At 35.7% G+C, this 23,141-nt stretch overlaps 1 protein-coding gene across 4 annotated transcripts in view; it reads left to right on the top strand.

Moving 5' to 3' along the window:
- The window catches only part of ANKRD12 (ankyrin repeat domain 12), a 115,577-nt gene that overhangs the window by 40,245 nt on the left and 52,191 nt on the right, over positions 1–23,141 (top strand). For 2 of the 4 annotated variants that reach the window (XM_047793713.1, XM_047793717.1), the window contains exons 4-7: positions 7,792–7,860; positions 12,927–13,073; positions 17,941–18,141; positions 19,518–19,660. In XM_047793713.1, the coding sequence (XP_047649669.1) occupies positions 7,792–7,860; positions 12,927–13,073; positions 17,941–18,141; positions 19,518–19,660 (560 nt within the window). The remainder of the gene's footprint in view (positions 1–7,791; positions 7,861–12,926; positions 13,074–17,940; positions 18,142–19,517; positions 19,661–23,141) is intronic. The other 2 variants (XM_047793715.1, XM_047793716.1) reach the window with 2 other exon arrangements.

Below are 23,141 nucleotides of genomic sequence, written 5' to 3'. Positions count from 1 at the left end.
ATTAGTCAATCCTAGTTATTCATAATAGATTAGAACCATATAACCACTATCAGATAAATGCCCAGGTTGTAGTTTAGCCCTGCTTTAATCAATTCTTGAAACTAATATAAACTTGAATGTTTGTTTATATGCTTATCATAATTGTTTTATCTCCTGAACAAAATATTAATAATGAGCTGTTCTTAATGTTTTATCTTCTCCACTCATAGGAAGTCAGTGTTTATATTCTAAGTTTATGTACAGAGAGCCTACCCTACTTTTATCATTCTAGCCATCTTAGTCATCTTGACTCCAGAATCTGTGAAAACACCCTCAAGACTTTTGAAATGTTTTGTGCTAATAAAGCTTTAGAAAATACTTAATTTGAATAGGTAGGCTTCCTTTTGTGTATCCTGCTGTCTCTTAGCATAAACTAGAAGTTTTTCTTAAACACTCATGACATTTTTAAACCTTGAAAAGGTTTTGTTTTTGGGTGTTTTTTTTAGGGCCACACCTGTGGCATATGGAGGCTCCTAGGCTAGGAGTCTAATTGGAGCCACAGCTGCTGGCCTATGCAACAGCCACAGCAACGCGGGATCCGAGCTGCGTCTGCAACCTGCACCACAGCTCACGGCAATGCCGGATCCTCAACCCACTGAGAGAGGCCAGGGATCGAACTGAAACCTCATGGTTCCTAGTCGAATTAATTTCTGCTGTGCCGCAATGGGAACTTCTAAACATCTTTTTTTTTGAAGCCTGACCCTTCCTATGAGTATTGTTCTCCATCTATTTATTACTAAGCCATTTAGCTAAGAAGGTGTTATGTGCCTTCACATATACACAATTTAACTTTTCTCATACTTCTTTGAAAGTCCTTTTGCTAGTCATTTTTAGAGTACGTACATTAACCAAGTTTTGTTTTCCAAAACAGTGATATTCCTACTAGTAGTTTGAGGAAGGAACTTAGAAAAATTCGAAGAATGTTAAATATTTAGAAATATATAAGATTTCAGAATAATACACTTCCCATGAAAACCTTTGTTATGAGATCACGTGGGTTATTTATCTTTTATTTAGTGTAAAATAAAGACTTAGACATGGACTTTAGGCACTGAATAAACATAGTCTAATTTGTATTTTATTAACTGGATTATATGCTTTTCCCCTGCTACAGTCTTTGCACTATTTGAATTTAGTGGGAAGTTGTAGCTGTCTCTAAGGCTGTTTCATAAACTCTTATTTTTCTCTTGAAAAGATTACGTGCTAACATTAAATGAGATTTTGATGGCTTAAAACATATCTATATTTTTGGTAGGCTGAATTTATAAATTTTACTAAATAACAGATGAAGGCTTTAATTTTCCCACACACACAGATATATACAGAACCAAAGCGTTAAGAAGCATTTCCTGGAGTTCCCATTGTGGCTTAGCAGATTAAGAACCCAACTAGTATTCATGAAGATGTAGGTTCAATCCCTGGCCTCCTTTAGTGGGTTAAGGATCCAGTGTTTTACTGCAAGCTGCAGCATAGGTTGCAGATGTGGCTCAGATTCCACATTGCTTAGGCCGTGGTATAGGCAGCAGCTGCAGCTCCCATTCGGCCCCTCGCCTGGAAACTTTCATATGCCACAAGTGTGGCCCTTAAAAGAAAAAACAGAAAAAGAAGCATTTCATCAGGCCTAACATTTAGGCAAAATGTCTTATTTACAAGTTGTCTTATTTGCATAATTTTAAAAATAAGGTAGAATCCAGAGTACCATTAACTGATATTTTCCAAATGAAAGTTAATTATAGTACACAACCCCATGTTTGACATTGATCTTTTTTAATAGAATGTAGTATAGTTTAAATTATTGCTGAAACTATAAAGAGTAAAGTATAGATGGGAGAAATATTTATAACATATGTGACAATCCTTATCTTAATATAATTAGTAATTAACATTCTCTTAGAAGATAAAAATAAATGGGAGAATAGACAAAATATACAAGCAAGTAGTTCAGAAAAGCAATTACAATTGGCGAAGAAATATATGAAAAATTTTATTGACACTATTCAGAGAAATACAATTTATAACAATTAACAAAATTGTGATTGGTTTAAATCGTACAACATGGTTACTGGTTTGAAATAGGATCTCTCTTTTAGTTGGTCTAAATTATGGAAATACCTTACCGAAGGTAGATATAACATCTGACTTATTCTTTCTTTTGGCATTTATTCCATATAAATAATTATTGATGGGAGGTAAAATTATCTTCAACTGAGTTTATCAGCTTTCTTTATAATAGCCAAAAAAAAAAAAAAAAGCCAGGAAAATAGTGTCAAGTAAAATAGAATTTGTTAAATTATGCTAAATCCAATGAAGAAATGTGATCTTTTACCCTTGAAAATAGCATTGTAGAAGAATACACAGTATAGAAAGATACTCATAGTATACAAAGTGAAAAAATAGGTTATGAAATGATATGTACTGTTTGCATTATATTATATTCTCTACATTTATCTGTATGCATATGCACATAGGACATATGTTAACATTAACACACATACAGAAAGATCAGATTGTTTAAATATAAAGACTATTTCATTGTAGAATTAAGCCTAAACCTACTGGGTTTATTATGGGTTCCTGAACAAAAATGTAAATACTATAAACCTGACTTAGTGAAAAATAAAAGAACAGGGAGTGGGGGGGGGGGAGAAAATGCTAATAGTGCTACTAAACTCATCATCTCTCATAGCAGAGATTAACTAATATTGTCTAAAACTGAAATATTTTTTTAAAAATTACTACTTGGGAGTTCCTTTGTGGTGCAGCAGATTAAGAATCTAGCATTGTTATTACATCAGCTCAGGTCGCTGCTGTGGCGCAGATTTAATCCCTGGCCTGGGAACTTCCACATGCTACAGGCATGGCCAAAAATTTACTACTTAAAATTTTTAATCTTTCTGTTTAAAAATTTTTACCTATATGTTTATATGTATGTGTACATGTTTATATTTTAGTATGTGATATCCCTTAAAGAGAAGGAGCAATTCCTTTAGTTTCTTTTCTTATGTTGGATTAAACTAAAATTAATCTTACAGATTTTTGTTTAAAGATGGTGCATATATATATTTTCTTATTATTACATAAATTGATTTCTCTCCCTTTCTACTAATTCCTCTTTCTTTATGTATATTTAGAAGGATGCTTTGCATGATGCTCATGAGATGTTAACATTTTATTTCCAGGATTTGGGATGGCTTGTTACCTTATTCCTTGTTTTTTATTTGTTTATTTTGCTTTTCAGGGCGACACCTGTGACATATGGAGGTTCCCAGGCTTGGGGTCAAACCAGAGCTGCAGTTGCTGATCTGCACCACAGCCACAGCAACATGGGACCTGAGCTATGTCTGAGACCTACACCACAGCTCATGGCAACGCCAGATCCACTGAGCAAGGCCAGGGGTTGAACCTGCATCCTCATGGAAACTAGTCGGGTTTGTTACCGCTGAACCATAATGGGAGCTCCAGCAGTCATTTTTTTTTAAGACATTCATATTGTTCAAGGAAGGTTCAGTGGTCCTTAAAATCAGCAGTAATGCCATCAACTGAATGAGTCATTCTTCTTCATTTTGAGACATCCTTGAGTGTCTTAAACTTTATAAATTCTCAATTATTTAATATTTACTATTTTTTTTAATACAACTTTTCAGAAAAGTAATGCTTGGCTAAACAGATAAAATTTGGGGGGAAATTATAACACAATTTGAAGTCATGCCAGTGAGTTCTTATAGCTGTATCATAATACTATTCGTGTCTACAAATCTCTAGTTTATCTACTTATATCATTCCTGTATCTATCCCACGTTGTCCTATCCTGTTAGAGAATTCCCATAAATTTTGTCTGATGAAATTTAAGGCCAGTGTATACAATAACTCGCTGAGCTTATGGAAGCAACTACTTGTCTAGAAGACAAATTATTTCTTACACTACTACATCAGCTTGCTTTATCGCTTATTTTTAGCTTTTACTTTCAATCTTTCCTAGTCTAGAATCTTGACAGAATCAGATATTGTAATTGTAACAGAGGGAACTCATAGCATGTTCATTATCAGAGACCTTGGCGTCTGACCAGTGTTGAGCCCTCTGCTAGCCCTGGCCAAATGTGTTTTCATCATAAGCCACAGTTTTCTCATCTATAAAAGTGCAGGTAATACCAACCTCAGAAAATTGTGACCTTTAAAGTAACATAATGTGTAAAATCAGTTTGTGATACATTTGTTAAAACAGAAAACTAACACTCTGTTAAATAGGGACTTTTTCATCTAGTGCAGTAAGACCAGGCCTAGGTGGTCCAGAGTTGATACACCATGCCATCAGGGCCTGGGCTCTTCTTATCTTTCTGCTCTGCCACCCTTTGCTCATGCATAGGCTTTGTCCTTAAGCATTTTGCCTCTTTGTCACAGGATATCCTTCCTGGGCAGAAAGTAGTAGAGGAAGGACCGCAAACAAAATATCTTTCTCCTAGTGAGACTTTGCCTTTTTACTCATGAAATAACCTCTCTAGAAACTTCTGTCTGCATCTCTCTGGTTAGGCTCCCCAAGTTGCACAGGAGTCTGAAAAATCAAATACTTTTTTTAGCTGGGCATGTTGTCACTCTGATCAAAATTGAAATATTCCTGGAAGAATGGGAGAACGAATATTTAGTAGGAAATGTATAATACTGATACTGTATGTAAAATTTTTAGCGTAGTAATTAATACTAGTAACTGCTGTTATCTTTAATAGTTATTAATGTTTTTACCTAGGATAACTTTATTCCTGCACTTTCTGTCATAAAATCATACTTATTTCCTTTCCTGGTCTAATGTCATCTAAGGGAAAGCCACAACCCCTTAACACAAAAGTACTGAACCATGTATCTTGAGGCTACACATAAGTGAGTCTCTTCTTGGCCCCAAACTAAATTTACAATTATTTTGTTATGAGTAATGCCATAAGAGCATTTTTGCAGGTTGTATTTTTGTTATACTGTGAATTATTACGTGGTAGAAGATGCAAGGAGTCAAGAGTATGATCTATTCCCAAAGTCCATAGCTGCAGTTGTAGAGTATGTTCATATGTTTTAAACTAAATCTCTGCCACCCAGCCCTTAAAAGTTTTACTTTCCTGGGGCTTTATATGCCATTAAAGGTTTTACCTTCAACTTAATGATTCAAGCAAATTTAGAGAGGGAAACTTTTTTTTTTTAAAGAAACAAATATAATTTTTCTGGTAACTGTGTTAAAGTAGCAGGTAAAACCAGTGATTTGCTAAATAAGGATAGTCATCTTTTGGTGATTTTCATGAAGATTATTTCTTATAGATTTACTTCCATCCCTTACCCCTGATATTATAAGAATTTTCTAACATATACAATATGCACACTTTTAAAATCATTCTTGATAATTTTTTTTAATTCTCTCACAACCCACAACAGAACATTTACTTTAAAATACAGCTTTTTACAACAAAGATATACTGTACAGCACAGAGAACTATATTCAATATCTTGTAACAATCTGTAATGGAAAATAATCTGAAAAAATATATATATAACTGAATCACTTTGCTGTACACCTGAAACCAGCACAACATTGTAAATTTACTTCAATTAAAAAAAAAAGATGGAGAAAAAGGCAAATACTATATGATATCACTTGTGTGTGAAATCCAAAATACAACACAAATGAATATATCTGTGAAAGTGAAACAGTCATAGAGAACAGACTTGTGGTTGCCAAGGGATAGGGAAGGGGAGGACTAGGAGTTAGTGATTAGCAGATGCAAACTATTACATATCAAATGGATGACAAGGTCCTACTGTATAGCACAGGGAACTCTGTTCAATATCCTGTGATAAACCAGAATGTGGAAAAGAATATACATGTAAAACTGAGTCACTTTGCTATACAACAGAGATTAACATTGTAAATCAACTATACTTCAATAAAATTAAAAAGAAAAAAAAAAAGGTTTTTTTTTGGTTTTTTTTGCTTTTTAGGGCCACACTTGTGACATGTAGAAGTTCCCAGGCTAGGAGTCGAATTGGAGCTATAGCCGCTAGCCAGCATCACAACCACAGCAACATGGGATCTGAGCCGCATCTGCGACTTAACACCATAGCTCACAGCAACACCGGATCTTTAATCTACTGAGCAAGGCCAGGGATTGAACCTGCATCCTCATGGACACTAGTCTGGTTCCTAAATCACTGAGCCACAACAGGAACTCCCAAAGATGGCTTTTACAACACAGGTTTTGCTTGTCTTGCCTTGCTGCAAAGAACATATCAGGGAGAGAGAATTACCATTTTACAAATACCTCATAGATAGCAATAGTTTCATTATGGTCTAGTCTTAGTTATAGCACTGAAGGAAGAAGTGGTTGAATAAAAGGACAGAATGTAGAAGCTTTTAGTTTTGTTGCTTCCTAATTAAATCCTTATAGAATACACATTCAAATTCCCCAGATATAAACATACTTGTTGGTGTAAAAGCCAGAGGATGTGTGGGGTCAGGGTGGGTTAATTACTTCCAAAGGAAGGTTTGGATAAACTGTTAAAGTACTTACATTAATGAATATAATTGAAAGTTTGTTTTATTCCCTGTTCTTTAATCTGTAACAGTAATCTGATCTGCTTTCAGTCATCTATTTAATTTAATTTGTTGGTCCAACTTAATAGTTGGCAATTTGCTTTGCAACTTACGGAGGCCTTTTTAAATTTTTGCTTGTCTTTAAATAAAATGTCAAGTATCTTTCGTGTAATTCTTTTAGTTGCTACTTAATGTGTTAAATTTTGAAATATAGGTGTTTATTGAAAGGCTGTAGTTTAATACATTTACCCACTTGCTCTGGAATTACTCTAAATGTTATTAATTATTTCCCTTTTAATTAAGTGAGCCTTCTCATCACTAAACTTTTAGGCTCATCTTTAAATTTTTCAAATACTATGTTTAGGAGTTACGTGTTCTGTACATTTTTTTTTTCCAAACACTTTTGTTTACGTATACCTAACTGGACTCATGAATAATATATATAATAATCACCCTGGAAAGAAAAGTGTTAGCCAATAGATTGGGAATGTGAAGATGAGAATATTATTATTTTGAGTTAAAATGGCACATTGTTTCTAAGTAAAAGTATTTGCTTTGGCTCTATTGCCAAAAGTTAGTTCTCCATATTCTTATTTGTTGTTAGGCACCATTGCATGTTCTTAGCTGATAAATTTTGTATTGATTTAGGCTGCTTTCTAAGAGGTCTTTAGGAGTGGTCAGTATAGAAATTCATACTGTTTGAAATGTGTATAAATTATAGAACGGTCTCTGTCTAGAATGATACTAAAGTCCAAAATGCCCTATTGTCTTCTGAGTAGTTTTGGCACTCATAGAACAGAAAAGATAATGCAAGTCCACTGTTCAGGTTTTCTGAAGACAAATTCTAAACAGAAAAGAAGTGATAGAGTACTGTCTCTTTTATCGTTATTCAAAGATTAAAAAATATATCCTCAAAAGAAATAATGTTTTAATACGCAACATCAGTGATGACTATTATCATAAATTACATGGTTGACTCTCTCAACTTTAAGATTGAAGAAACTGAAATCTTGGGTATTAGCCAAACCTGTGTTTTAAATGTACTTTTGGCTTTACCTTAAACACAGTCTTTTGTGAGAACAGTGATACATCATTGTGGTCTTTTGAAAAATGTTGGTTTGTTGAATTCTGCATTTCCCTTCGTATGCTTTTTTTCTTTTCTCCTGTCTCTTCTCATTCTGTAGATTCAGATCCAGGACATACAAGTGAAAATTGGGGGGAGAGACTTATATCTTCTTACAGGACATACTCAGGTAATTAGATTATCAGGGGCTCCTGTTTAGCCAGTGGTTTCTGTCACATTTATAATTAACTAATGTACTCTAAATGATTTATTTTCAAACCAGTGTATAGATATCTTTGGTTGAATAAGTGAACTGAGTGACATGAAATTTTCTAGTCTTCCTTTGAGATATCCAGTACATCATATCCGAGACATGTTCTGTATGAACTAATGAGCAGGACTACTGCATACAGCCATTCTGGTATGTGCAACACAACCTGGGGGCACCGTTCACATAGAAAAGTGCGCAAGTCCTGCCCTTGGAGTTGTACAATGCAGTGACCCCTGCAGGAAGGTGCCGGGGTCCTTCGTCTCTTTGCTGTACACCCTTCACAGGATATACCACGTGTACTGATTTTGGCAGACAGTGCCCTCTTACTCTATTACACATGCAGTTTTAAAAAAAAAGTGTAAGTTGACTTCTTTAGTCTATCGATTTGCTGCCCATGTTGATTTAAAAGTATATTAAAACATTAGGTTTCCTGGAGAAATGCCATAAAAGAGGAAATGTATTCTCTAGTATGTGGAAACTAGTTAAGTTTTTGATTGTCTTTATTTTTCCTTTTTAATGAACTTGTATTCTTATTTCTGAATTTTTTACATGTAAAATATTCTTTAGTCCCGGAGTGTCCAGTTTTTAGCATGACATTTAACTATAAAAACTGAAATAAAATTTTTGTTTCTGATATACTTTGTATTTACTTTATGAATTTCTGGGGTTCACATAGAACCAAAAAATTATTCTTAAAATCCTGAAAGCTGCTAATTGAGCTGATAAGTCAACAATACTTAGTTATCAAAATTTGGGGGAGGGAGGTATGTTTATAAGCAGTGTTAAACAAATCTACATTTACGGTAGAGCTAGGTATACTTCTCTAAACTGGGGGCTCATAAGTACCAGGGTGCACCTAAAAGAGATGTAGTGATGAAGCCGTCCTCAGTCAGAGTGTCATTGCTGGAAATCAGAAGATACAAGCACCCGGCTGTCAGAAATTGCATAGCTATTTCAAAACCAGAGAGTAATGGGTGTCGTTTTTCCTCGCAATTGAAGTATGTACATAAATTGATTTAATTATGTTCATCTGTATTTGAATTGTAGCTCCCACTGTTTGATTCTTTATACAGTGACTGCTTTGAGGGAAAACATCTGTTTTCTTTAGTTTTTGAGACACTGATAGGTTTATGAACCAGTTCCCAAGAAAAACGTTTTTCTCTCTCCTTAATATACTTAATTGGGGAGTTCCCATTGTGGCTCAGTGGTTAACAACCCGACTAAGATCCATGAGGACTCGGGTTTGATCCCTGGCCTGGCTTAGTAGGTTAAAGATACAGCATTGCCGTGAACTGTGTAGGTTGCAGACATGGCTCGGATCTGAGGTTGCTGGGGCTGTGGCTAGGGCTGGCAGCTATAGCTACGATTTGACCACTAGCCTGGGAATCTCCATATGCCAAGAGAGCAGCCCTTAAAAAAACAAAAGACCAAATGCGCGCGCGCGCGCGCACACACACACACACACACACACACACACACACACACAATTGGGATGTGACAGTGTTGAGCTTTCTGTTTATTCTGACAAAATTTGGAAAGAAAGCACTAATTTCCAAGATTATAAGACTGAGAAATCGCATTATGTATAATGAAGATCCTCTGAACCTTGAAATGTAGTATGTTGGATTGTTAGAAAACTCTTTTGTCTTTATTTAATCTTAAGTGAATCACCTGGGTTTTTATTTAAAAATCTCTTAAAGTAACTGAGTGGAATTTCAAGTTTATGGTAGATTCTGCTGAATGAGTACATGTGTCAGTATTCCTGTGTTTAAATTTTTAAATTATAATCTCATTCAAAGAAATAAATACATATTTCAGTTACTGAAATTTGAAAATGTAACTTTTTCAAATATATAGCATACGATCATTTTTTACTTATGAAAAGTTCTTCACAAGACAGATCCCAAATAGTCAAAATTTTGTTGAATGTTTTAAACTTGAAAAGGCACACTACGATTTATGATTTTGAAAAATGGTGTATAGTTATCTCTAGCTGTCTTCTACCAGCTACTGTTCACTTACCTTTTTTTCTATGTTATGTAAAGCATGAACTCAGACAAATGACTGAGGTAAAGAAAAAATAGAGTTCAAATTAGATGCTGTATCTAATTTAAATTTTTGCTTAACTATTTGGAGTATATCCAGTTTGTTTATTAAATGTGAAAATCATATCTTTGTTCATTTGGCAGCATGGAATTTTAATAATTCATAAGCATCTCACTTTTTTCTCTAAATTGAGTATATATAACTTTAGAGCATTTTCTTTTTAAAAGATTCTGTTAAGGGAGTTCTCTGATGATCTAGTGGGTTAAGGCTTCTATGCTTTCATCGCTGTGGCTCGAGTCACTGCTGTGGTGTAGATTCAATCCCTGGCCTGGGAACTTCCACATGCTGCAGGTGTGGCAAAGAAAAAAGAGAGAAAAATAACCGTCATGGCTCAGTGGTAATGAACCTGACTAGTATCCATGAGGATGCAGGTTCATTCCCTGGCCTTGCTCAGTGGGTGAAGGATCCGGCATTGCCGTGAGCTGTGGTGTAGGTCACAGATGCAACTCAGATCCCCTTTGCTGTGGCTGTAGTGTAGGCTGGCGGCTGCAGCTCCAATTCAACCCCTAGCCTGGAACCGTCCATATGCCACAGGTGCAGCCCTAAAAAGACAAAAAAAGTTTAAAAAAATCTGTTAAAATGCAATTAAAACCAAAAGTCAATTGTTTTGCAAGTGAGAAAATAAAACAATTTTTCCAAACATTTTAAAGATAGATACTAGTATTTTTTTATTTTGCTTTTTCTAATTACTGAACTTACTTTCCTTAAAACAGCTTTTCCACTTTAAAGTTTTCACACTTTTAGGAGTTTTAGGTGAGAAGTACTTTCATTATATTTAAAGATTTGTTTTTCAGATGGAAAACTATTAGAACAATAACAATTGTGATTCCTCATTAAATCTGAGGACAGAGGCACATAGAATATTATTAGGAGAAAGTATATCTTTCAGAAAAAAATAGACGTTTCCAAAAGACCTCTTTAGGGCTTTATAATAATTTAGTAAGTTAGATGAAATACTGTGCTGAAACTGGATTTATACTAATTGGATCATTAATGATAATTAAGAAAACAAAAGAATATATTTGAACTATTAAAGGCTGACTTAAAATCTTGAAAATTTTTGGAGTACCCGTCATGGCGCAGTGGAAACGAATCTGACTAGGAACCATGAGGTTTCGGGTTCAATCCCTGGCCTCTCTCAGTGGGTTAAAGATCCGGTGTTGCCATGAGCTGTGGTGTAGGTTGCAGACTTGGCTCGGATCTCATGTTGCTGTGGCTGTGGTGAAGGCCAGCAGCTGTAGCTCCGATTAGAGCCCCCAGCCTGGGAACCTCCATATGCCATGGGTGCGGCCCTAAAAAAAAAAAACCTTGAAATCCTTTTTGTTTTTATGTAAAATTTTGGAAATATCAATAAAATGGACATTTTAGGAGCTATTGAATTTTGAGTGATTCGTGGGCAGCAAACCTCTAATTTTTTTCTAGGCCATAAATTAAGAGGCCAGTTTTTCCTAACACAGCGAGTTTTTATGCCTTAAATAATACATTGGGAGTTCCCTTTGTCACTCAGCAGGTTAAGGATCCAGCTAGTGTCTATGAGGATGTAGGTTCAATCCCTGACCTCACTCAGCAGGTTAAGGATCCAGCATTACCACAAGCAGCAGCGTAGGTCACAGATGCAGCTTGGATCTGGCATTGCTATCTATGGCTGTGGTGTAGGCCAGCAGCTGCAGCTCTCATTCAGCCATTACCCTGGGAACTTCCATATGCCACAGAAGCAGCCCTAAAAAAAAAAAAAAAGAAAAAGAAAAATAGAGTAACATTTAAATAATATCAAAGTTTTATTAGTTTCTTGAAACTTATAGGATCAATAAATACTTACCTCTTGGAATGATCTAACTTTTCCTACCTGCTGGCCGCATCTGCTGAAAAAAATCCCACAGTGTTGACTGCTAAGCCTTTCATTCATTTTTGCTGTGTTTTACATTTATGTAAAATTTTTACTTATTTTTGTAGCCCTTATTTACACCTCAAACCTGGATTAGTAAATCCCAGATGTTGATATAGAGTTTCTCCAGAAATAGTTGCTTAGTTAATAGGCAGGTCCTCTCACAGAGCCACCTGAATTAATTCCCAGAGAACTCCTAAAGGAAGGAAGAACAGACACCTGTATTTCTTTGATATGTGGAATCTAGTTCCATCTGAATTTTCTTGCACTTAATGGGGAATGCTGGCTACATTGCAGAGATTTCCCAAATAGCTAAATCTGAAAGCTGACTGTGAATGGATCAAATCACTGAAAAATCCTTAGACATTTTTGGATCTTTGCAGTATCTTTATTGGCCCCCTTCTACACATTCAGAATCTTTAATTTGCTCAGTTTTAACTTTGATTAATACTATTTCATGTTCATGCATCCAGTGACTGGAATAAAATTATTTGGTGCTTTTTTTCAGTAATTACTCTGTGTGATGTGATTTGTCTTAAACACTTGTCTCCTTAGAAGAATGCACAAATTATTAGTAGAATTAGGAAGGTAATGTGAAGGTACATTGCCGTATAGGCTTAGCAGTAATTAAGAATAAAATTATGAATGAAAGAAGAGCTTCAAAGATGTAAAACTAAGGAATGTTTGAAATGTTATTGAAAAGTTAAATTTTAATAGAACAAATCATTGAAATACCAATTTTCTTAGGACCAAGTTTCCAAATGTTATTAATTTTCTGAAAATTACACATTTAGGATTTTTTTTCAAAGCATTCAGGAAGAAAAATTACTTGCACAATGAAAGTCTAGTCCTCTCATCTTTCCACTGCTAAGTTGTCTATTATCCACGCTTCTTGTATATATGTATACCATCTGTTTTTAAAAAATCATCTTAAGCTTTACTCTTGAGAGCTTAAATTTGTTTCAGATTATTACATATTTATTAATAATTCCAGAGAAAGAAGGTCCAGAAAAGAAGAAAACAAAAAAGGAAGCTGGAAATAAGAAGTCCACTCCAGTTAGCATTCTTTTTGGTTATCCACTCTCAGAGCGAAAGCAGATGGCACTTCTTATGCAGATGACAGCAAGAGACAACAGTCCAGGTGACATTTACCATCATTGAGTTCATGTGTATTCTTTGTTTTCCTCACACTGTAGCTTTGTCTTAACAGTTGCTTGTAACTACTTTAAATTTTTATCCTTTCTTGGGTTTACTCAGAGTTTCTCATAAGTTTGTAATTTTACATTTATTTGTGTGACAGTTGTTTATTGTCTGTCATCCACTAAATGAAAAGCTATGCATGTGCAGAAATTTTTGCACTTAGTTGGACTTTCAGTAAATATTTCTCAGCTAAAATGAGTATAGTTGACCCTTGAATAGCACAAGTTTGAGCTGCTTGAGTCCACATACACATGGATTTTTTTCTGGTAGTAAATACTATAGTATTACACAATCCATGGTTGGTTGAATTCAAAGCTACAGAGCTGCCAGTATGGAGAGCCAGCTGTAAATTGTATACTGATTTTCAGAGGTGAGGAGGGTGAATATCCCTAACCTCTGAGTTGTTCTGGAGTTAACTGTAATTTAGAAATGAGTCAGTTGACATGAGAAATCTGTTGTAGAACTGTGTGCTTTTACCTTACTGCTGAAATTTTTACACCAGGTTCTATAAAGCTGCTTCTCAGTTTATAGGTTACTTTTCATTTTATTAGCACCTTACTGTAAGCTGGTAATGTTATCATATACTTTTAGAAGCAAGAATGAATCCATGTTTTATTGTTTTAGATCTGCTAAAATTTATTTTTAAAAAATTATCCTCAGTATAAGATGTAAATTTATTTCATATTTCATGTCACTTCCAATTAAGATGTTGTGCTGCTTGTGTGTGTGTTTATTCAAGTACTTTGCCTTCCAAAAATAATTGAAGGTGGCTCACCAGCAGGACCAAAATAAAGAGGGAATGGACAAACCAACCTTCTAATTTAATAAAAGGGGTTTAGAAGGTAGATAAAATCCAGATGGCTAGGCTGAGATAGTTATCACTATTGAACATTGAATTAAGCCATGCATTCTGGTAGCTAACAATACAAAAGAAAAATTTTAAGTTGTGTAGTTCTCATTGACCAAAACAAGAAGAAAGTAAATTACCTTTGTTTAGAGAAAAAAAAAATGTGTTTCTTTTGGCTCTGAATTCAAGATTCTTTATATAAGAGTTTGGGTAACGTAACAGACCCTGTAGAAATGTGTTAAAAAGGATACAGTTTTTCTAGTGAATTTTTTTGGTATTGGCTTTTTTTTTTTTTTTAATTTTTTTGTCTTTTTGCCTTTTCTAGGGCCACTCCCGAGGCATATGGAGGTTCCCAGGCTAGGGGTCTAATCGGAGCTGTAGCCACTGGCCTACACCAGAGCCACAGCAATTCGGGATCTGATCCTCATCTGCAACCTACACCACAGCTCACGGTAACGCCGGGTCCTTAACCCACTAAGCAAGGCCAGGGACCGAACACGCAACCTCACAGTTCCTAGTCGGATTCGTTAACCACTGTGCCATGACGGGAACTCCAGTATTCGCTCTTTTTTTAAAAAAATGAGACAATTTGGTAATTTTTTTAAGAATTTCTCTGTATTATAGCTTCCATCAAAGATTAAGGATATCTAATCTTTTTACAAAAACATGATAGAGCTTTCTGCTTATTTATTTACTTATTTTCTGTAAATGTGTATTTACAAGATAGAACCAAATTTCTCATAGCTACTTATTAAATTTTAGGTCTTATTGAATTGATTTAGGCTACTTATTGAATTGATTCTTTTCAGAACAAATTTGCATAAAGAGGATGTGATCACAGAGAGCTCAATTTAGACATTTTTAAAAAACCCTGAACGTTACTAAACAAATAATAGAATTGTAGTTACAGTCTCTTCTTCATAACTTAAAGTATCATTTTTCATCATTTGGAGTAAGGTAATGCATGGACTTCTGTTTTTTTCAAATTGTTAAACATTTTAAATAGGAAACAACCAACAGATAACTTAATAATTCACCTTTCTTTCATTTTCGGCTCGGAGAACACTCCTGCCAGGGTGAGAAATCACTAAAGATGTCAACAATTCTGGATTTGTTAAATTTAGTTAAATAGCCCAATTCCGTTAAAAAAAATTAAAGAGCTGAGGTTGATTACTTAGCAACTGTTTTAGTTTTCTATTGTTATGTCACAAGTTATTGCAAATTTTCTGGCTTAAATATGGAAATATTTTAGTATCTCACAGATTCCCTGGGTCAGAATTGCAGCAGATTTTAATTGGGTCCTCTACTCAGGGTCTCAAAAAGCAGAAACCAAGGTATCAGCCAGCTGAGTACTCATCTGGAGTCCTGACTGGGGAAAGATGTGTTTCCAAGCTCCCTTGGGGTTTTGGCAAAATTCACTTCCTGGAGGGAGGAAATGAAGGTCCCCATTGCCTTGCTGGCTATCAGCATGGTCACTTTCATCCTCTTGCAGACTGCCAGGTGGCCTCCTGTCTCCACAACATATCATTTCCGTCATGTCAGATCCTCCTTACACTTCAAATCTCTGGTTTCCTTTTTCACTTTCTGCTTTTTTAAGTAGAGCATGTTTTGGTTATTCTCATGCCTTTGCACCTAGAACCTGGGAAAGAATGTGACCAAATTAAAGATATTTACAGTGTTGAATATAAAATGTTTCTCTAAAGTATTGACTTTGAGTGAGACTTAATAGATGGGAAGACTGTTATTTTTTAAAACTTTAAAATACTCTGAACCTCTATCCTTAGAGTAGATTTAAGAATTAATACAATAAGGCAAAAAGCTAAAGTCCTCACTTATATCCAAGGACCTCCACCTTTGAGAGGCAGTCACTATTAACAATTTTTTCTAGAAATTTTTGCGATATAAACATGCAAATATATACCTTTTGTTGTAGTTTGTTTTAAAATACAAGATTATATTATAATACTGTCTTTTAATTGGTTCTTTTCATTTGAAGATACATTTTAGTCTCTTTATTAATCTATGTAGAACTAAAGTGGAAAATCTTTTAAATATCAAGATGTTTGCCAGCTTATAGATATAGTACCTGGAGATTAGGGTTCATTGTTTTATCTGTTACAGAGTTCATTTTCTACATTTTTGTTATATTTATCCTGTTTGCCATTATGGATAGTACTACTGTTATTTTGTCTGTGTGAATATTATTTTGGTATGGCTAACAAAATTTTATATGAATTAATTCCTTGCAAGTTGTTTGAATTTAAAAATGTCTTTTTGTTTTTAAAAAGTTCAGCTGCTCATTTTCTAAATGAAGAATTTGACTATAAAGATTATAATAAAGATGTATTTATTCAGCAAAAATCGTGTATTTATTCAGTAGTACTGTTGCCTGAGTACTACTTAAGTATCAAGAAGTCTTCTAAGCAGTCAAGATACAATGATGATTAGGTAGACAAAGTCCTTGCTCTTCTGGAGTGTACATTGTAGAAATCCACTGATAGGAAACTGTTACACAATGTACTTTAAAATCTAAAAGGTCAATTTTAAATTTTTTCTTATTGAGAAAATGGTGATAATACTTTAATTCTGTTGGTTTGCAAGGAAATTATTACATAATACTAGAAAATTACTTTCCATAGACTTTTTTCTCTTAGAGCTGTTGTTTCTTTCTTTGTTTCTTTTTTTTTTTTTTTTTAATTGCTTTTTAGGGCCACACCCATGGCATATGGAGGTTCTCAGGCTAGGGGTCGAATCGGAGCAACAGCTTGTAGCCTACACCACAGCCACAGCAACACAGGATCTGAGCAGCGTCTGCAACCTACACCACAGCTCACAGCAATGCCAGATCCTTAACCCACTGAGCAAGGCCAGGGATAGAACCCAAAACCTCGTGGTTGCTAGTCAAGATTGTTTCCACTGTGCCACAACGGGAACTCCAGAGCCATTGTTTCTTTTAAATAGTTGTAAATTTTCAGAGTTAAAATTGTACATGTGTACATGTGTCTCAAATCCTTAATTGAGAAACCATTTCTTTGGTTGCTTCCCAGTCCTGAAATGAGAAGGAGAGGACTCTGGGCATCTCCTTTTTTTTTTTTTTGGTCTTTTTAGGGCTGCACCTGAGACACATGGATGTTCCCAGGCTAGGGGTCTAATCGGAGCTGTAGCCGCCAGCCTCTACCACAGCCACAACAACACGGTATCCAAGCCATATCTTCAACCCACACCACAGCTCACAGCATTGCCAGATCCTTAACCCACTGAGCAAGGCCAGGGATCGAACCCGAATCCTCATGGTTCCTAGTTGGATTTGTTAACCACTGAGCCACGATGGGAACTCCCTGGGCGTCTCCATTTTAACTTTCTTGTTTTTGATATAGAAACTAGAACAAAAATCAGAAGATAAGAATCAAAGCAAAGCAGATTTTTTTCCTTTCTTAACAACCCACTTTTTAGAGGTTTTTTTTTTCCAGACTGTTCTTATTTCTTACAGATCTTAAGCTTCATTTCATATTAAGATCATCTGTGACCTTAATTTGCCCCTATTAACAGAATAGAACTCCAGTATTTTGAGTCAGAAGTGTAAACTTTAGCTTTCAATGTCATTTCATGTAATCTTGAAATAATATTGTAATATGCTGTGAAAATAATATTTTTGCAGTTTATCAAATTTTTCATTGAGCAAACGCTTTTAGGGTATACTGATACTTTATTATTATTTTAAACCAATTTAATGAATTGACAGAATAAAACATTTTTTTCTTAATTGGCTCATGCAATATTTGATAACCTTAAAGGAATGTCTACTCCATGTAACTAGGCCAAAAATGTATCATGCAAGTCAAGTTTCAGATTGTTTGAGAAGATACTCCCCTGGAAATCAGAACATTACCTATAAAAATCTTTAAAGGAATGTACAAAATATTTAGCCTAGAACTTCTGTTAACTTTCTTCTTTCTTATAGATTCCACACCAAATCATCCATCGCAGACAACACCAGCCCAAAAGAAAACCCCCAGTTCCTCATCTCGACAAAAAGATAAAGTTAATAAAAGAAATGAACGTGGTGAAACCCCTTTACACATGGCAGCTATTCGAGGAGATGTGAAACAAGTCAAAGAACTGATAAGTTTAGGGGCAAATGTGAATGTGAAAGATTTCGCAGGTAAGACTAGTAATTAAAAACTAATAATCAGGTTAAGTAGGAAAAGGGCAATATATAGGATATATAGGATCTACTCATTTTTGTTGTTGTTGTTGTTTTTAGGGCCGCACCCGAGGCATATGGAGGTTCCCAGACTAGGGGTCTAATCAGAGCTATAGCTGCCAGCCCACGCCACAGCCACAGCAATGCCAGATCTGAGCTGCGTCTGCGACTGACACCACAGCTCATGGCAACACCAGATCCTTAACCCACTGAGCGAGGCCAGGGATCAAACCTGCAACCTCATAGTTCCTAGATGGATTCATTTCCACTGCTCCACTAGGAATGCCCAGGATCTACTCTTGAAGATAAGATTTTAAATGTATAGCATTATCCATTCTAAAGGAAAACTTGATGTTATCTATCAGAAAGCCCCCAAAATGTATTTTCCTTTGATCTAACAATTTCACTTTTAAGTACATATCATCGTAAATATTTAATCATGGATATGCATGAAGATTTAGATGTAAGGATATTTGTTGTAGCATTGTTTCTAATATTTAAAAATTAGAAATAATCTAAATGCCCATTAATAGGAGGTTGTTTATTTTTTTGTCTTTTTTTTTTTTTTGCTATTTCTAGGGCCGCACACACAGCATATCGTGGTTCCCAGGCTAGGGGTCTAATTGGAGCTGTAGCCACCGGCCTGCACCACAGCCACAGCAACACCAGATCCTTAACCCACTGAGCAAGGCTAGGGATCGAACCTGCAACCTCGTGGTTCCTAGTCGGATTCATTAACCTCTGAGCCACTACGGGAACTCCAGTAGGAGCTTGTTTAAATAAATTATGGTATATCCAATCAGCACAATCCTATATTGAAGAAAAATGTAATGACATGGGGGATTATTTTCACTGTAGAAAGTAGAAGTACATTGGAGTTCCCATCATGGCACAGTGGTTAACGAATCTTGACTAGGAACCATGAGGTTGCAGGTTCGGTCCCTGGCCTTGCTCAGTGGGTTAAGGATCTGGCATTGCCGTGAGCTGTGGTGTAGGTTGCAGACTCGGCTCGGATCCCACGTTGGTGTGGCTCTGGCGTAGGCCGGAGGCCGATCTGACCCCTAGCCTGGGAATATCCATATGCCGCAGGAGCGGCTCAAGAAAAGGCAAAAAGACAAAGAAAAAGTAGAAGTATGTTAAACAACCTACAGAAGTTAAGTATAAATGATAAATTTACTTCAGTTAAAGTAATTATTTTATTAAGTCCAGTCGAGTTCCCATTGTGTATTGTCTGCATTTAGAATCAGTGTGTCACATATAGTTAAGTATATAAAAAGCATATGTTTTGAATTAGAAGAAGTAAACCATATGTTCAATTAATATTCTAACTTTAGGTTGGACACCACTGCATGAGGCTTGCAACGTTGGATATTACGATGTTGCTAAGATACTTATAGCAGCTGGAGCAGATGTTAACACGCAAGGATTAGATGATGACACTCCACTCCATGATTCTGCTAGTAGTGGGCACAGAGATGTAAGTACAACAGAAAGATCAATAGTATACATTTTCAAAATATAAATTTAACCCAGCGTAATTTAATTCACTTCTTAGTCATGCAGTCTCATGTCATTATTTCACTCATTGCCTGATCAACTCATCTTTATTTTATTTAAACTTTTTTCTACCTGCTAATTGCTATCATATATTTAGCATTATCTTTTCATAAAATATATTTAATTCGATAATTAATTAAACAACTTGGCAAAATTTTTCTTTTGAAGGGCCATTGTACTGTCAGATAATTAGATGTAGTGGTTAAAGCAGATTTTACTTAATAAAAATTTTACATTGTTATTCTGCCTTTTTTTTAAGATTTGTTTATATTTAATGATCCCTCTGTACATAGCATCTGTTCCTCAGTTTTAGCTGATGTTATTTATTTAATATATTTAGATGACTTATGTGTATAATAATAAAACAATTTAATCAAACATGATTATATACGCTTATGAGTTTAATGGCACTTTAATTTGTTTTGATGTAATATTATGAAGCATGCTGGGTTTTAAATTCCATCTGCATTTTCAGTCTCTGACATGTTAATATCAAAGCCTGGTCTTTGTTGTAATGAAGCTCGTGTTGTAAGTGTGTTTAATGCTTACTTCCTTTGCTGTAATGTCCTCATAGCCAGAGCAGATCAACCTGGGGTGTTGTTAGCAATGGCTCTAAATCATGATTTTGCTTATCAAATAATAAATAGTTCTTCTCTTTTACTTAATTTTTACTTTTATCAAAGAATACTTGTACATAGTTTTAGAAAGTTGAAAATAAGGACAACACAAACATTGTTTTTCTCACCTATTCCTCCATCATGTTCTGTCACAAGTGATTAGATGTAGCTCTTTGTGCTGTACAGCAGAACCTCATTGCTTATCCACTCCAACCCAGTCCATCCCTCTCCCTCCCATTCAGCAGCAAGTCTGAGTTTGTTTCTTTTCTGTAGATAGATTCATTTGTGCCATATATTAGATTCCACATATAAGTGATATCATATGGTATTTGCCTTTTTTTTTTCTGACTTACTTCATTTGTATGAGGGTCTCTAATTCCATCCATGTTGCTGCAAATGGCATTATTTTGTTCTTTTTTATGGCTAAGTAGTATTCCATTGTGTATATGTACCACGTTTTAATCCATTGATCTGTCACTGGACATTTAGGTTGCTTTCATGTCTTGGCTGTTGTGTATAGTGCCACAGTGAACATATGAGTGCCTGTGTCTTTTTCAAGGAAAGTTTTGTCCAGATATATGCCCAGGAGTGGGATTGCTGGATCATATGGTAGTTCTATATTTAGTTTTCTTAGGTACTCCATAGTGGATTGTACCAGTGCTTTTTCAGTTTCTAGTCACTAGTTATTGACCTCCTACAAAGGATTTTAATAAACATTGCTGCTTGGAGACTCATAGAGTATACTGTAATTGTATTTTCCTTTTGGATTTTATTTATTACCATGGGTAATACACTGCCTATTTCTAATTTTTCTTACCTAGTTTTCTATGTATCTATTTCTGTACTTTCTTACTTTCTCTGACCTAACTTTAAAATGTCTCTGAGTAATGTTAAATACATTGATCAGGTTATTATTTTTGAGAATATCCTTGTGTATGAGATAACTTATATCCTGCACTATTGGGACTAGCTGCTCTCTAGATCTGTAGCATAGATGCTGTACAGGGATTTCCCTTTGCCATTAATCTCACATGAGATTCTCAGGCTCTCTGTGAGATTTCCAGCTTCTGAGTGCCCGTTTGAACTGTCTGAGGATATTAATTTAAATGATTTGTTGTGCTTCTCACATGATCATGGATTTCCCCAAGATCCTTCTGATAGCTCTGTTTTGTGTATTTTTCAAGTTAAAGATCTTTTGCCAACTTGTGTTCATTTATTTGAATGAAGCTCTAAAAATCCTGATTGACAAGATGTGTGATGTATAGAGCTTATTGACTGGTGATTTCTCTGTAGTGTCTGGAAGACAAGATGGCTCTTTTGTCGCAAGTGTCCTTAATATCAGTATTTGTAAGCCCTTCCTTTGTACAGATAGTTTTCCCAAAAAGAAATACTCTACATTCTTGCTGGTGACATAGAAACATTTTCCAGCATCCTGGAATCCTAGAAGAGTTCTTAACATGACAGTGATTAGGGGGACCAGGAACTGATTCTCCTGTGGAAACTGTTAGTCCTCCTGATTTTTAAGTACTGTAATGTTCTCCACTGTGTTGATACCTAAACCAAGAAACTTACTCTTATTTTGAGAATAAACTTCAGTCCTTCATGGATGGAGAAGGTGCATTCATCTGGCTGTGAGGCTTGATAAGAATCTCATAATCATTATAATTCTTGTTTCCCTAGTTCCTATCAAAGGCCTGTGAAGTTTCAACAGTTACACAACCACCGTATGCCAGGGTTATCAGTACTCCATCTCGTGGCCAGCCTTCATGTAGTCCAGCTCAAAAATCCCATTTTAGAGTTTTTAGACTTTGGGCCCAGGACCAGTCTCAGCAGCATCTTCTGTAGGTTTGGTACCTTGGAATTCCAAAGCAGAAATCTGCACATGATTGCAGAGATTGGAGGTGGAGGAACATGATCTCAGGAACAAACCTGTAAGGATGTGCCTGCAACAGGACAGGACAAAGGGGGAAGCTGAACTGTGGCGCACCGTCTACAAAGACCTCAGCCAGGCTTACAGGGGTTTTTGCTCCTAGGATGCCTTTCCTAGATAGTCTGGTTTGGGGTAAGAGGGTCCCCATGTGGACCAAGCTGCTGACAGCAGGGTGGTATAATCTTTAACTGATGCTGTTTGGCAACGGCAGTCCCTGTTGAGAAACTTGGCCATACTTCAATGCACACAGTACTCCCAGCACTTGGAGAAGTAAGTTATCTTGGTCCGGAAGACGGGAATCTGAGCAGTGCACAGTGTCTGTTGTATACTTTGTCTGGAAGCTTCTACACTGTCCTATTTCCTGGCCTTGTGGATCTATTTGCAGATGCCTCTTGGCTCTGGTCTACTGTATAGGCTTAACGCTTGGAAACATCATTAATGAACATGCAAATCTGTTTTCAGGACCATCCTCCCTCCATGCTTTGATATCAGTACCAAATCCAATTAACTTTTCACCCTCAGGTTTCTCTAGGTGAGCCCCAAAATCCAGACACTCAAATAAAACTTTATTTCCGTGGTGACCTCAAGCCCAGGTGCCCCACATTTGGTGTAAGGTCAGGAGATTACCTTTAAAACAGTTTCTTCATACATTGTTTTCCTGTATGTAGAGACTTCCCAATGGTGGAGATTGGAGAAGGGAAAGAGAGGATTTGGATATTCTTAAGCAAGTCTGGCAGTGTCTGCAGCATTTCTCTTTAAATGCTCAGCTTACCATCATATTTAATACCTCATTATACTCTGAGTTCCATCAAGTCAGCAGTTTCCTCTGCTTAAAACTTTGCTGTGAATAATGT

This window comes from Phacochoerus africanus, chromosome 8 (genome assembly GCF_016906955.1).
Source record: "Phacochoerus africanus isolate WHEZ1 chromosome 8, ROS_Pafr_v1, whole genome shotgun sequence".
Lineage (NCBI taxonomy): Eukaryota > Metazoa > Chordata > Mammalia > Artiodactyla > Suidae > Phacochoerus > Phacochoerus africanus.
The sequence above is the reverse complement of the archived record's forward strand: the minus strand, read 5'-3'. Positions and strand labels throughout refer to the sequence as shown.